Raw genomic sequence first — 16,133 nt, forward strand, 5'->3', positions numbered from 1 at the left:
GACAATATTGTAATGGTTTATTCACACAATTCATTTTGGGCTAGGCAAACAGCAGTTTTATATACATTCAGTAGTTGTTGTGGTGGTGAATAGCGTGGAAGACGTCAAGACGATTTGAATCCGGAATAAGTGCTTCCTGAAAATCAGCGCGTCGGCGCTTCGAAACCAAATGCACACACGCTCATACTGTAAACAAAATATCATAGAAAAAAAAAAAAAGGAACACTGCTGAAATAAAAGACAGTGGACTTTACAGAAACTGTACAAACCTGAATACATATAAAATCTAATCAAAAGCATTCTTCTTAATTCCTGCATTTTGACTCGGATGCGAAGAAATTTCAGTTTAGCCCTGCAACATAGAAAGAGTACGAGAACCGCTATTCGGACCCAATAAACCACCTCTGTGGCTAAAATATAAATAAACATACCGTCCTGCTGTGTACACGTCATTGAAAATTTCCACAAGGAAAGTCCAAGTTTAATGCTCGTTCACGAAAAATCAGCAAGGAGACTTATTTAGGACTACCTTGTGAGCCGAAATACAGGATATTAATCTGTTTAGAATAATCAGATCACAAATTATCACTAAACCTATGAGATGTGTGCCTGTTCCTTACAGGTGGGATAATCTTTAATCTGACAATCTTTAATGGAAAGAAAAAAAAAATACTTTACTAGATTTTATTTGTGTATCTTATGTAAATTCAGTTCATAACTAGTGACACGGCAAAGGGGGGGAAAATGCATGTGTGTTTGAGCGATTTTAAGATTCCACCCAAGTGAAGGCACGAATAAATGCATCGAGTGTGTAATGAGTGTTTTGTGGCCAGAAAAAAAAAGAAAAAAAAAAAAAGAAAGAAATCTGATAGAGGGAATTATGTAATTATAGTTCTACTTCACTAATTGCTCCCAATTAGTTTGTCAATGTGTTTCAATTGTAAAAATGATTAAACAAATCAAATATTAAGACTTAGAAGAAAAAAAAAAAAACACAACCTTTAAAAAAAAAAAAAAATCCTTAACACTTTATGATACAAGAGTTCATAGCTTAAATAAATCTAGAAAAATATCTGCTGTACATATGACACAATTATATACATAGTGTAGTCCTTGTTAATGAGTTCCTTGTGAGGAGACTAAAAAGTGGGAAAAGTAAAGAAAAAACCCTCAGATCACAGTTATAATGCTTATTCCACAAGTCAAATATTTTTGGATTTGATGTGACTTGGTGCACCAACAAAATGTGCTGAATTGTGTGAAAGATCAAATTCCACATGTCTTAAACCTAAAGTTAGTAAGTTAGTTATAAAAAAGGAATTGATTGTTGATATCTATTGTCTACTTGAAACTCGAGTTGTGACGTGTACACTTATTGTATCATATGAAAATCTGAAATTAACCCATTCCCCCCACCCCCCGTGCCCCCCCCCCAAAAAAAAGTATAAAATGTTTTCTGATCACAATAAAAAATAAATAGAGGTAAATATAAAAAGATTACTATAGGTAAATTAGCATTCAGAAACACTTGAGAAACTACAACCAAAGAAAACCAATTTCCATATTCCATAATCAATTTCCATATTCAAATAATTTAATTATATTTGATAAACCAAAAGCCATGATATTTGGCTTTAATATAAGATCATAAAATCAGCTTTTGACACCATCCTTAACTTCAGGACTGGATTGTTCATATAAAAAAAATGCTGATTTTTTTTAATTTTTTATTTTCCTTTTCGTAGGTCAATAATGAGACAATGAACACAAATTGGGCTTCAGTGTTCATGAGTGGCTTGGCTATATTTCCAGATTAAAATACAGAAAAAAAACCCCAGCACACCACACATGGTTGTAGAAAACAATCTGCTCGAGCTTGAGAACAGAAAGGAAATTGAGAAGGTTGCATAGTCTTTGCTAGAGAATCGGTTTCTGTGCTGATTGCCGGGAGATTCCCAGGCCTCTGTCAGACGTTGTCGAACTTGTGTTTTAAGTAGTCCTTCATCACCTTGGCAATAGGCAAGTCCTCCAGGAACTTTAAGCTTTGAAGGCCTATGCATTGACGAATCTTTATCCGACACATGTCCTGCAATGTCCTGGGCTGGCCTAGAGAAAGAAAAAAAAGATTTAGTGGCATCAATATTGGCTCTACCAGTATGCTTTACAAAAAAAAAAAAAAAAAAAAAATTTTTTGTAATAAATCATCCATTAATCCCGGATGCAAACAGTTTATAAAAAAAATAAATAAAAATAAAGGATAATTTAAAAATAAATACATAATCTAGAGTTGTACACATTAATCCAGGATGCAAACAGTTTAAAAGTTAAAGAAAAAATAATAATAAATTAAACGCTATCTCTGCCTAAATACTGCTGTATAATTTGGTTCCATTATGCGTCCTATTACGTGCAAACAGAGAAATAGTTTTACAGCCATTATGACCCAACGAAAAAGCCGTTTAAATTAAATGCAACTATAAACGGCTAAAAGTAAAACTGTAATCATTGGCAAATTGCTGTGGTGGGATACGACTTCATGATATGCAGTTGATGGAAAATAATCAACTTTGGCGTAAACTCCACTTCTCATTGCTCCACATCACTTCAACATGTGTTTATTCATTTCACACCACAATTCTGAATGTTTTATTCATTACGAAACTAATAAGGACTCATTGCAAGTCATACACAGCTCCATTATTCACCGGTCATTAAATCAGTTAACTTTTATTATTCATTCTTTTTTCATCGACCTTTTTTTCCTGGTCGGAATTGCGGGAACACTGGGACTTAAACGCCAAAACGCTATCGCAAGGCACATGTGCATTTAATTCTAGGTGCAATGTGGTATAGTTGGTCCACCCACATGCATGTTTTTGGGAGTTGGGACAAAACCAGATAACCCAGAGAGAACCCAAAACAAACAAAAAAACCCATGCAAAAGTCACATCCAGGACCCTGGAATTGGCCGCACCTATGACTCATGCTGTATTAAAGTATTGCCATTAAAAAATGTTACAGGAACCTTACAGACCAAAATTTAAATCCTCGAGTAAACATGTGGCATGTTCATGGACCTGCAGTATACTGTGATATAAAGCATGGCCATTTTTATTGGTAAAATTGTGCATGCGCTGGTGTATTTTTAACACACACTGGTAATGAAAATACCACAAACAGCAAAAACAGACAACAGAAACGTTCGAGTTTATATTCTTTGATCTTTTCATTTCTTTCAAAGGTGGAAGCCTTTGCCTGCCTGTTTGTCTGCATTTTCTGACTGAAGGGATTCATGGCATCATGGATGTTCGACTATCGTACGGTTGCTCAGTCCAGTCTCATAAAGAGCCGGTTTCTTTGTGGAGCTAATAATTGAGATTTTCTGTGTACAAAGCCGTATGATATTAGCAAGGCTTTCGAAAAAATATACATTAGCATTACAGCCAATCATTATTGTTATTATTATTATAAACTTTTACACAAAGCACATGTCTGCACTTAAGACATAAATCCCACTAGTGGCCTCTTTCTGCCTCTGATTCCTTTCCAAAAAGATCGGAGGCTTCAAGGCCACTGGCCCTCCCCATGTCCTCGTTTTCTGTTTTCTCAATGATGTGAAAGAAGTCAACAACTGAGTTCCAGGAATGCAGCGCATGCACTTTATCAGCTCTAATAGCCGAACTCGTCCTGCCCCAGCGCTGTGGCACATACACAAACAGATGCAGCTGGCAAAACCACTACAAAGGCCTGGGCAGGACTATGTGCAGATGCTGTGTGTATGTCACTCGAAGGAGCTTAAAAAGGAGAAAAATCAACACTATCAATTAAAAAATCCTTCCTGTCAACCCTCAATAAAGTTTTTTTTTTTCCAATCGATAACCATGCTGAAAGACAATCCGGCTGACGGTTGGGTTTGAATAGACCCCACATTGCATGCGGGGCTGAGATGGACAGCTTTGATATGGTGATATCAAAGTTGTAGCAGAGCGCAGGAATGTGGCCATTGTTGTCTACTAGATCATTAGTGCTTCAGGGGATACGGCTCGCTTTTCTCACGCGCCGGATTGTTCCATGCAGGCGACGGGCTCGCTTATTAAAGCTGCTGGGACCACTGTTCCTGTCGAGCGGATCTGTGGTCTACCTACGATCAAATAGCGCTTTTGCTCTTTTATTCGATTCCTTCCAAGAAACTTAAACAGCTACTGTATACACATTCAAGATTAATCAAGACACTACAATTCAACTTGAACAACAGAAGCCGACATTTTGAACTCTTAGATTTATGTAATAAAGTCATTAACATCCATAATATTCTAATTCATAGGCAATTTCATTAATTGTTCAATTAACTACGATGATGCAAGGTGGTGTCCTCCTTAAATGCCCCAAATTCTCCAATTATCTTAACAATTTAGAAATAATTTAGGGGTTTTTGAACAGACAATACTGAGTTTGTGTGGACTTCTTCTCAAGTACGGCTGCACAACGCAAAATCCGTTACCAGCTACCGCAATATTGGAACTGGCCAAACTGATATTGTAAGAAATTGTAATGGGGCATTTTCAAGAAATCCAAATTCAATAAACTTTCTTCTATAGCACTTTTACCAATGGACTAATACAGCTTCTTAGAGACAAAAAAGTTATAAAGTTAGAATGTACAATTTCAGTGCCTATAAGTTTGTTCCTAATGAGCGAGCCAGTAGCGACTGTGGCAACAAAAAACTCCCCGAGATGGCATGAAGAAGAAACCTGGAGAGAAACTAGACTCAAAAAGGAACCCATTTTTATCCGAGTGGCACCAAATTGTCCATCCAATACAATGCTGTTCAGTGACAGGCGCTTAAATGCAGAAATGTTCATGCAAACTCCGGCCCTAAGCCATTGTAGCAGACTATTTATATTAACTACAGTCAAAATCCATCCTCAGAGTTCTTAAAATGTGGATACAAAAAACTTAAACATCAACTTTATCCATCACCATACCCTCCTGCCCTCTACATCTGACTCTTTTAAAGCAAAATACCTGCATGTCTTTCCTCAACACTTCCATAAATCTCCTCCTTGCTCTTTCTCTTTTCCTTCTTCCTGGCGGCTCCATCCTCAGCATTCTCCTACTGATATATTCTATGTCCCAAAACATCTCAATTGTGCATGCCCCACTTTGTCCCAAAAACATCCTACATGTGCTGTCCCTTTAGTAAACTCATTTCTAATCCTGTCCATGCTCATCACTCCCACTGAAAACCTCAACATCTTCAGCTCTGCTACCTCCAGCTCCACCTCCTGTCTTTTACTCAATGCCACTGTCTCTAAACCAACATCCTCCACCTTCACCACCTCTTCTACCTGCAACCACACCACTCCACTGCCCTCCCTCTAATTCACACATGTACTCTGTCTTACTCCTACAGACTTTCATTCCCCTTTTCTCCAGCACGTACTTCCACCTCTCCAGGCTCTTCTCAACCTGCTCCCTACTTTCACCACAAATCACAATATCATCCGCAAACAACATAGTCCACAGAGACTCCTGTCTGACCTCGTCCGTCACCACTGCAAACAGGAAAGGGCTCAGAGCCGATCCTTGATGCAGTCCAACCTCCACCTTGAACCAGTCTGTCGTTCCTACGGCACACTTCACTGCTGTCACACTGTCCTCATACATGTCCTGCACCACCCTCACATACTTCTCTGCCACACCTGACTTCCTCATACAATACCACAACTCCTCTCTTGGCACCCTGTCGTACGCTTTCTCTAAATCCACATACACACAATGCAACTCTTTCTGACCTTCTTTATAATTCTTCATCAACATTCTCAAAGCAAATAATGCATCTCTGGTGTTCTTCCTTGGCATGAAACCATACTGCTGCTAACTGTCACATCAACGCGAATATAAATTAGTTTTATGAAATTTTAAGGAGTATGACCTAGGGGTCTAACCGTACACATATTCGTACCAAACCGTTCCGGTACAGGGCTTTCAATGTTTACTTTCGGAACCTGGCTACAATCTAAATTCCCTCACGAGCATATTAAGTGGCGGATCACAAGTTTGTTTGGTCTCCACACATTAAGCGCAATGGCAGTGTGGCTACTCCTCCGTACTGGAAATACGTTTTGTAGTGCGCATATGCAAAAACTCAGATTTTGCGCCAGAAATCGCTGCCACTCCAGTCATCGCCAACGTTTTTATGACAGTCTAGCAATATAGATTATTTTAGGTTTTATGTATAGCTTTATGAATTTCTCTTAATGAGAAAATCCCGCCAATTTTGCATATCAAAGGAGTGAATGAATGAAGGATGGAAGGAATGAAGACATTTGTTCAAGTAGAAAAAACAGAACAATTAAGTAGATCATATCTTTAGAAAATTTACTATTAAATATAAAGACACACATTTACATACACATCTGTATTACCCAAATGAGGTCTAACAAATGTAAACTATTTAAATAAAATTTAAGAAATAGAAAGATTGAATTAGTAAATTTAATTTGTGCCAATTTAATCACTTCTTAATTTAATCAAAATAATAATAATAATTTAAAAAAACGTGTCGCATTAATTTGATAATTAAATTTTTATATATTAAATTTTTTTATTTAAACCAAAACAGGCATTTTATGTAAAATTGTTTTAGAAATGTAAACTGTTGATAATTACAAATGCTAATAGTAATAAACTGCATTATTATAAAAATTACAAGCAATTTTATGTTTTGTATTTTTGTTTTATGTTGCACCAATATTAAACCGAACCGTGACTTAAAAACCAGGGTACGTACTGAACCGTGAATTTTGTGTACTGTTACACCCTTTACTGGATGATAATCATGTTTCAGTTTTACCTTAATGGCATTTGTTCAGCACAAAAACTAAATTTATAAATTTCGCTCTAACAACCTGTAAATGCTGTTAACTGTTAATCTGACATTTGGAAAAATCCTAATCCGTGTTGGTGAGCATATGGCTATGGTTTGTCCATTAAATGATAAATGAGTAAAACAGGGAAAACACACACACGATCTAATTTAAATTCGACCACACCACAAAAATCTCCTATAGGATTACGTACGTGTAACCTCCTGCAGGAAGTCGAGGCAAGGCCGGCTGGCACGGGACATGCTGGCAGAGACGGCAGCGGGCGTCTGGCCCTCATAATTGCGTGTGTTTGTGTCGGCTCCATAGGAGTAGAGGAGCTGGGCACAGAGCACATCGTCACGCAGAGCTGAGAGGTGAAGCGGTGTCTGACCGTCCTCTACGCGTCCGAGGTTGGTGTCTGCGCCGCGTTGTAGGAACATGCGGCAGTACGCGTGGTTGCCCTTGATGACCGCGTAGCGCAGCAGGAAGCCGTTCTGCACGTCGATGTTGGCGTGGTGGTCGAGCAGCAGCCGCACGCAGCTCGAGCGCTCTCGGATGATGGCCAGCTGCAGTGGGGTAGTGCCCTTGTCGCTCAGCGGGTCTACGTCCGCATGGAACTCTAAGAGCAGGCGCACAAACGAGTCACGTCCGTAGTGTGCAGCCACGTGTAGCGGCGTCCAGCCGTCGTTGCTCTTGGCGTTGATGATGTCACCGCGATGCTCCGATTCCAGCATGAGGCGAGCGATGCGAGCGCGTCCGTGCATGGCGGCGTAGTGCAGCGCCGTGAAACCGCCAATGAAGTCCTTTACTGTTGGGTCCGCTGTGGTGGTGGACAGAGACAAACTCAGTTCAGTGCAGCACAGGGACACTCGACCCTTTATAGTAGTGAACCCATTATAGTTTAATAGGACGTTTGTTAGAAGGCAATGCGCAATAAATGTTGCTATAAAATGTTGTTGAAAAAGTGTCTCTTTCTATATCAAGTCTGTAACATTACATCACATATCTTTATCCAATATTTTTATATCAAGATTTTTCAAGTTTTTAAGTTAAAAATAATACTTTAAAAAAAAAATAAAATTAAATAAAATAAAAATCCCTAGTGTGTTTCTGCTTTATCTTAAATACCAAACCATCGAGACATTTTCAAAACTAACGTTGGGCCTCAGTGATGCTATAGCTTTTATTAGGGTATATATTTATACACGGCCCGTCTAAAAAAGCAGTCACCATCTGGTTTTAACTAAGCAAACAGGTAAGAGCCTTCCAATTGGATAATTACTGCATAAATGATTATGTTTCAACTGGCAACAAGTTATTTAATCCTAAATGATGCAGTGAGTAGCTTCTCATTTCCTAAACAAACATGTCAGAAGACACATTCTGTGGTCGTGGAAATGTTCTGTTAATCTGTTTCAGAAGGGTCAAATTATTGGCATGGGTCAAGCAAAGAAAACATTTAAGGAGATCGCTGAAACTAACAAATTTGGGTTGAGAACTGTCCAACGCGTTATTAAAAACCAGAAAGATAGTGAGGAACCATCATGTGGTCTAAAAAAAATCTCAAACGATCGTGATCAGCGATCACTTAAACGTTTGGTGAAATCAAATCGTAAAAAGAACGACAGTAGAACTCATGGCTATGTTTAATAGTGAAAGTGAGAGCATGTCCACATGCACAGTGCGGAGGGAATTCAAGGGATTGGGACTAAACAGCTGTGTAGCCTTAAGATAACTACTTATTAGTGAGCCTAATAAGGAAAAAGGTTTCAATTCACTAGGGAGCATAAAGATTGGACTCTGGAGCAACAGAAGAAGGTCATATGAGTCCAGATTTACTATGTTCCATAGTGATGGGCGCATCGGGGTAAGAAGGGAGGTGGATGAAATGATGCACCCATCATGCCTATTGCCTACTGTACAAGCCTGTTGGGGCAGTGCTATGATTTATTTATAATCTTGAGAAAAAAATTATTCTCTTAACTCAAATTCTGTACAGCTGCTTTGAGACAATGTCCGTTGTGACAAGCGCTAAAGAAATAAACTTGACTTGACTATGATCTGGGTTTTATGCAGTTGGTCAGGTCAGGGTTCAGCAACGTTATGTGCCTGAAGAATGAGGTCAGCTGACTACCTGAATATACTGAATGACCATGATATTATATACTGAATGGCAATGATGTTATTCCATCAATGGACTTTTTCTTCCCTGTGCATCAGGGACATGTTCCAAGATGAAAACGCCAGGATTTATCGGGCTCAAATTGTGAATGAGTGGTTCAGGGAGCATTAGACATAATTTTTACACATGGATTGGCCACCAGAGTCCAGACCTTAACCGCATTGAGAATCTTTGGGGTGTGCTGGAAAAGACTTTTTTGGATCCACCGGAAGAACAGGAAAAGCAGATGCTAGCTTTCTCACATCCCCAGTCAAACATCGAGGTGGAAGCTTAATGGTTTGGGGTTGTTTTAGCGCAGAAAAGGTTGGAGACTTAATCCGAATGAAAGGAATACTGAACCAACATGGCATTCCATACTTCAACACCGTGCAATTCCATCTGGACCGCAGCTAGCTGGAACCAATTTCACCATACAATAAGAGAATGGCCGAAGCATACATCCAAGCTCTGTCAGTGTTATATCGAGAGCAAACAGTTGGCTGGAGTGTTATCTAAAGTGGAATAGAGCAGTCACTGCACCTAAATCCTATTGAAGTGCTCTGGGATGAACTGGATTGCAAGAAAAAAAAAATATCCATCAAGAAAAATAACACTTTTTAGAATAGGCATGGCAAAGTATTTGAGTTGAATGTTTGGAGAAATGAAATGTCCAGATGACAAAAGTGTTTAAAGCTGTTTTTGCTAAGCGTGGACTTTCCAATTAATAGTTCAGCATATGTACTTTTATATATTTGTTTGGTCAAAGTGAATCTTTATACTGTTGCATACCAGTAGTTTTTTCGGGTTGCGTTATACAGTACGTGAGTGGCCTCTAGAGGCGAATCATGGATGCCACATGCTGTTTATTTGTCTTTTCTATTCATTTGGATGTAATTTATTTGGAGTGTTACTTTTTGTTTCAGTTTAAATGCATGTCTTATTTTCTTCAAAATGTATTAATATAATTAATAGCACATTTTTATTAATCAATTTTTTTAACAGGAATGTTACATTTGTTTGTTTTTTATCCAGTACCCATTTTAAAAACAAACACATTCATTTTTCTTTAAAGGAGTGTTTCATGTCAATGTCAATTTCACATGCGAGCCAGTCCCTCCCCCACCTCCCCTTTTTATTTACTAACCAGTTTCACAGCGCCATCTAGCTTCTGCCACGAATACCTGCACCTATAATAATCCCAATACACCATTGTCATTTTGATCCTTACTGGCAGGAGACTTAAGTAATTCCGCTGGACTGTTTTCTAGGACGGTATACACACTTTCAAAAAGAAACCATCTAGGGTGCCTACCTCCGTGCTCGAGGAAGACACGGACGCAGCGCTCCTTGCCCTTAGCAGCAGAGAAATGCAGCAGAGTCCAGCCGTTGGCGTCCCTGATCTTGGGCGAGTAGCCCTGCTCCAGCATCTTGCGCACGGTGTAGACATCTCCGGCTGCCACCGCCGCCTGGATCTGCAGCTCCTCCTGTAGGTCCGGGTTCCTTCTGAAGTGATGGTTCAGCATCCTGTCACATTGCGCAGCCACTCCTGCTTCCCTGGACATGGACCCAAACATCATTATGATACCAGAGCACATTAAGAGATGATGCTGAACGATATAGAGAAAGATAATTTATTTATTTTTTTTACGGACAGATTATAATAGACTTAATTTTGCAGGATGCCAGCTTTTCAAACAGACAAATCATATACAGGCATACAAACAAACAAGTAGATATAAGGCAACCAGACAGGTAAACAGATGCATAATTCATCCTGTAATAGAATATTGAGGCTTTTCTTTAGGCAAACATCACACTGCACCACAGTCATGTAATAAATGTCAAACAGCATTAAACAAAGAGAAAAAAATAACACCAGCTCAACTCAAATGAGATTTTTTAAGTGTGACGAAAGAACAGAACCCACTTATAATGTGCTACTTTAAACACTGGCTTAGAAAAGGACTTATATAGTTGTTTGTGTCTGTATGGGTGCATTAAAATAGCGGGTTTTACACCATCCACCCGTCTCATATCCTTGCTAACGGATTTACCATGTGTCCGCTCTGCCCAGGCATGCTGTAGCCATCATTTAAAAGATGCCTCCAAGTCATATTCAAATCATCTCGGAGTGTCCAAGAAATGTTGGTGTAAATGAAATATTTACCCTTGATTAATGCACACCAGTCCAGAAAGGCCCTTTGTGTTTTGGGGGCATGATTCAGTCCAGCCCAAGCAGCATCGAACTTCTAGTTGCAGAAAGGTCAAAAACCTGTGTATCAAACATCGATAAAAAAATTTTATATATAAATAAGAAAAATCATCAATTTAAGATATATGTTTAACAGCTGTTGATGTGAGATTGCATTCGTCTTGACATTAATCTAAGAAGAACAAAAGACACCTGGTGTAGGAGGTGCGAGTTTTTTTTAAATACAGGTGGCCAGATGTTTGAGGGATGAAGAAATAAATCGTGAAATACAGGTAGTCCAACGAGTTACGATGGCTCGACTTTTAATTCTCACGATGACGATACAACAAAATAGAAAATACTTAAAGTTTCACGCAGCAGCATATAAGCGGTATAACAAAGTTCAGTTGTCTCGGTTTAGAGCGTTTTCCCCCGCGTTTTTTGGCGATTCAAAGTCCATTTTTAAGTCTGGTCTCTGTCTTGAGAACTGGTGCACGTGCACACGCCCGCTTATTATTAACAAATGACAGTATTCTACCTCATACTGATCACCAGGCCATGTCTCGACTTGAGATATTTTCAAGTTCAGATGGCGTTACAGTAACTCATCTCCATCGTAAGTCGGGGACTTCCTGTATACAAGTCTCCACTTTTAATTTCATCTTCAATTACCACTTTACCCTGGTCAGAGGCATGTTGGTTTAAATAACTTTTTTGTGGGGGGAAAAGATCATTAACAGACTGCGATAATGTAATTAAGTGGAAAGCTGAGGCACCAGTATCAAACAAATAACTTTAAACTGTTTTGTTTACAGCTATTAAATATTCAGCAATGGATAAACATATAAAAGTAACTTATTGCCATTGCTGGTCTACTGGGTTCATGCTGTGTTTTCTAAAGGTAAAAGAGAAAAACTGAACCCTTCAATCAAACAAGACATCCCTGACTAAACATATGGCCCTGTTGTCCCTTCATTCATGGGAGGACTGGCCAGGGGACAATTATCAGCAAACTATACACACAACCTTCTATCTCTGAACATTACCCAGTATAGCATCTGTGATGAGTTACACAAATGACAAGTGATCCAATTATTACTGAACGATCGTCCTGGTGTTTTCCTGATACAGATACGTGAAAGAGGTTTGTTTGAAATCTTTGCAAGTGTATAAAAAAAAACAAAAAAAACCACCAATCGCATGTACATAAGTATTCCCTTTTGCCATGACACTCAAAATTGAGCTCAGGTGCATCCTGTTTCCACTGATCTTACTTGAGATGCTTCTACAATTCGAGTGAAATGTACCTGTGGTAAATTCAGTTGATTGGATGTGATTTGGAAACACACCTGTCTATGAGGTCCGACGGTTACCAGTGCATGTTAAAGCACAAACCAAACAAAGAAGTCCAAAGAAATTGTCTGTAGACCTCCGAGAAAAGTTTTTTTATTTGCAATAGATTTGCAAAGATTTCAAACCCGCTGTTACGTTGTCATTATGGCGTATTGTTTGGAGCATTTTGAGAGAAATAATGAATTTAATCCATTTTGGAAGAAGACTGACAGAAAATGTGGTTTTTCTTTTCTCTATTTTGTATTACAGTAAAACCCTATTGTACGAGCAAATAATTGTACGTGCAAAGGAAGAAACGAGCGACCTTGCTTGCAAAATTTTACCCTATTTTGCGAGCAAATTTCGAAGGCACGAGCAAACCCATGCTGCCGGTTCTCCGCTTCCGGAGTAGCATCAGTCGCTTAGTTGATCCTGTGTCAATCGCTCGCTCTCGTTGTTCAGTGCAGCAAAAACTTAACTTTTTCACTAGAAATCTTTTAATGTGCAGAAATAAGCGATCAAATGAGGTCTCGGAACGGATTAAATCGCTCTTACATTAATTCTTAAGGGGAAAATTATTTCGAACATACGAGCAAATGGACCTACAAGCAATTTTCACAAACTAATTCTGCTCGTCCAACGATGTTTTTCTGTATATTCAACATTGTACATTGATACTGAAGACATCCAAACTAGAAAAGAACATGTGCTGAATAAGGGAGTAAACAAGTGTTGAACAAACCAGAATATGTTTTATATTTTAGATTGTCCAAAGTAGCTTCATTTAGCTTTCATTCTGTTATTAGATTTGTGAGGTAACCATACATGGATTGGTTTTTAGTTCACAGGTGTGCCTTGTCAAGAGTTCATTTGTGACATTTCTTGCCTTTTAAAGTGCTTTAGACCAGCGGTCCCCAAACAGCAATTTGGGCCATGGATCATTTGGTACCAGTCCACCCACACACACACACCCACACACACACACACACACACACACACACACACACACACACACACACACACACACACACAAAGAATAAAAACTCTGTACGTTTTATTTTACTCCCATTGATTTTTTCACTGTGTTTTATATAGAAAACTGACCTTGTGTCAATTTCTCTAACTGGTTTCAGCCGCAGTTTTGTTTGATATATAAATTAAGACCACAACCTACTCTGAGCAATGATGACTACTCTGAGCAATGATGGCCAAACATTACTGGGAAGTTTCTTAAAAAGACCAGAAGACTCAAAGTCTGGTGATTTACATGATCCATGTCTGCTCTTTATAATAAGAGGCACGACTGATTCTGTAGTATGGGGTATTATAATTTTATTCTATATGTAATAATAGATGGTAATTAGGGCTGTCAAAATCAACACATAAATGCAGGCACTAATTTCATTAACGCATGATTAACATTTCTGTTTGACAATGTTTATTCCAAAAAAAAAAAAAAGAAAAGAAATAATTATAAAAGGGGCGAAATTAAAACCTTAAATGCAACACGCATTTACTCACGATGTTCTTTCTTTACTCACATTTTTTACTGATGCGCCAAATCTCAAATCAATCACCAAAATCCGCTATGATGCTCACATCCGGCAATTAAAACAGTCCGTGTGGAAACATAACAAAAGTTCCGTTTGGTGTCCTGATGATTTACGTCATTTAAAACACCATAATTACTTTTTTTTTTTTTTATTAACAAGAATATTTTGTCTTAATGTTCTATGTTGGATATGGTGTCACTAATAATAAACATGCATTTGCATAAAACATTCAGATTTGTCCCCATATTGATTAGAGTATTAAAAACCTGAAAAGTATTAATTTAAGGTACATTTATAACAGATCATTCAAATCTGGAAAAATTCAATATTCGAACCGATTGACAGCACTAAATTTAATATAATATGCACATGATAAATTAGACAATTATCTTGCGTGAAACTGGTCTGTAGCGAGAAAAAGGTTGGGGGTCTTTGCTCTAGACGAGGGTCACCAACCTTTTTGAAACTGAGAGCGACTTCTTGGGTACCGATTAATGTGAAGAGCCACCAGTTTGATACACAGTTTTCAGTTTGATCTGAAATAACAAATTTGCTCAATTTACCTTTTATTATATGTTATTATTAATAATAATGATATTCATCTATGTGAAGACACTGCTCATGTTAATGATTTCTCATAATAATTATCAACATTGAGGAAACAGCTATTTTTAGAAAAGGACCGTGGGCTACTCATGTGGTCCTTGCAGGTTACCATGGTGGTGACCCCTGCTGTAGACCATCAGTTGTCTTGGGAAGAGGAGGAAAGGGTGAGTCAATATCCCTATTAATGCTACTACAACTACTGCAAATACAAATCCATATTATGCCAAGAAACACTGTTATGTCAAGAGAAAAGACAGTAGCTACTCTTTAGAATCAGAAAAATATAAAGTATATTCTGGATTAACACATTTTTGTTTAATGCATAATTCCAGACGTGTCCCTTCGTAGTTTGGACGTCTTTAGTATTTAATTACAAGGTTAAAAATGAAAGAAATGTAAGGAAAAAACCTGAAGGGGGTTAGGGTTAACCCCCCCTCTCTCTATCATTTTGTATATCAATTGGAAACAAATAGTAGAAATAGGAATCCTGTTGGCAATGTTTTTCTCTCTAAATTCATAATACTGGATGCAGGATGGTTCTTGCCTGTTTCTCAGAGATCTTTCACATGAATCTGAATAAGACTTATCTGTGAAACATCCATATAAGAGCACGGCTTTTTCTCATCCTGTGTATCAAAGGGTGACTCTGTTTAAATATAAACAGAAGCGCATTTACTGCAATGAAGCCAAACGAATCTTATGATACAGGATGAGAAAAAGCCGTGCTATTATTTGGATGTTTCACAGATAAGCCTTCTTCAGATTCATGTGAAAGATCTCTGAGACACAGACCAGAACCATCCTGCATTTATTGCAATGAAGCCAAACGAATCTATTCAGATAAAGAACCAGATGTGATTGCACAAGAACTCGACCAGATTCACGATAAATAAGGGGGGAAACGGAAGTAAAGCCGCTAGCCAGGTGCAGTAATAAAGCAGGAGCCTCTGTGTGGGTTGGATTAGGTAAAAACCCGAATATCTTGTACTTTATAAGAACAAATGTGACTATATCGAGCCGATCGAGGCGTCCGCTGTCATTATCCAGAGGCAGGCAGGCAGGCGAGTTAGCCCAATGATAAGTCAGCTAACAATACTGCAAACCTCAGAGGCTAGTCGGCTCCATTAGCTCGTATCCAGGATCTGAATAGCACAGCGGCCCTGTGAATCATTTTGATCGAAAGGTTAGAAAGAAAAGTTAGTGTTCGTACTTAACTGTATCTGGTGCGTCGTGGAAGCGCAAAGCAACGAGTATAAACACTGCTCAAAGCTTCATACTTGGAACAAAATGCGGCTAACCAATTAGCCGTCCACTTTGGATAGGGCGCACGGAGCCAATCAGGGACCAACGAACGAGCCGTCAAGTGTGCCTAACTGCTGCAAAAAAAGCGTTGTGTATTTGCGACAGGCTGCGACTAAAGC

General features: G+C 38.6%; 1 protein-coding gene across 2 annotated transcripts; it reads right to left on the reverse strand.

Moving 5' to 3' along the window:
- asb7 (ankyrin repeat and SOCS box containing 7) lies at positions 1–16,055 on the reverse strand. Of its 2 annotated transcripts, none has more exons than XM_083559392.1 (5): positions 15,928–16,055; positions 11,198–11,302; positions 10,343–10,584; positions 7,084–7,689; positions 1–2,106 (listed from the first exon to the last, which is right to left on the reverse strand). In XM_083559392.1, exons 3-5 carry the CDS (start codon positions 10,551–10,553, stop codon positions 1,967–1,969), a joined length of 957 nt encoding a protein of 318 aa, XP_083415518.1. In that variant the 5' UTR covers positions 10,554–10,584; positions 11,198–11,302; positions 15,928–16,055; the 3' UTR covers positions 1–1,966. The 2 variants fall into 2 exon arrangements, with proteins under 2 accessions (XP_083415518.1, XP_083415519.1); XM_083559393.1 differs by having other exon boundaries at positions 15,923–16,051.
- Positions 16,056–16,133: the final 78 nt, after the last annotated feature.

Source organism: Silurus aristotelis (assembly GCF_946808225.1).
Source record: "Silurus aristotelis genome assembly, chromosome: 13".
Lineage (NCBI taxonomy): Eukaryota > Metazoa > Chordata > Actinopteri > Siluriformes > Siluridae > Silurus > Silurus aristotelis.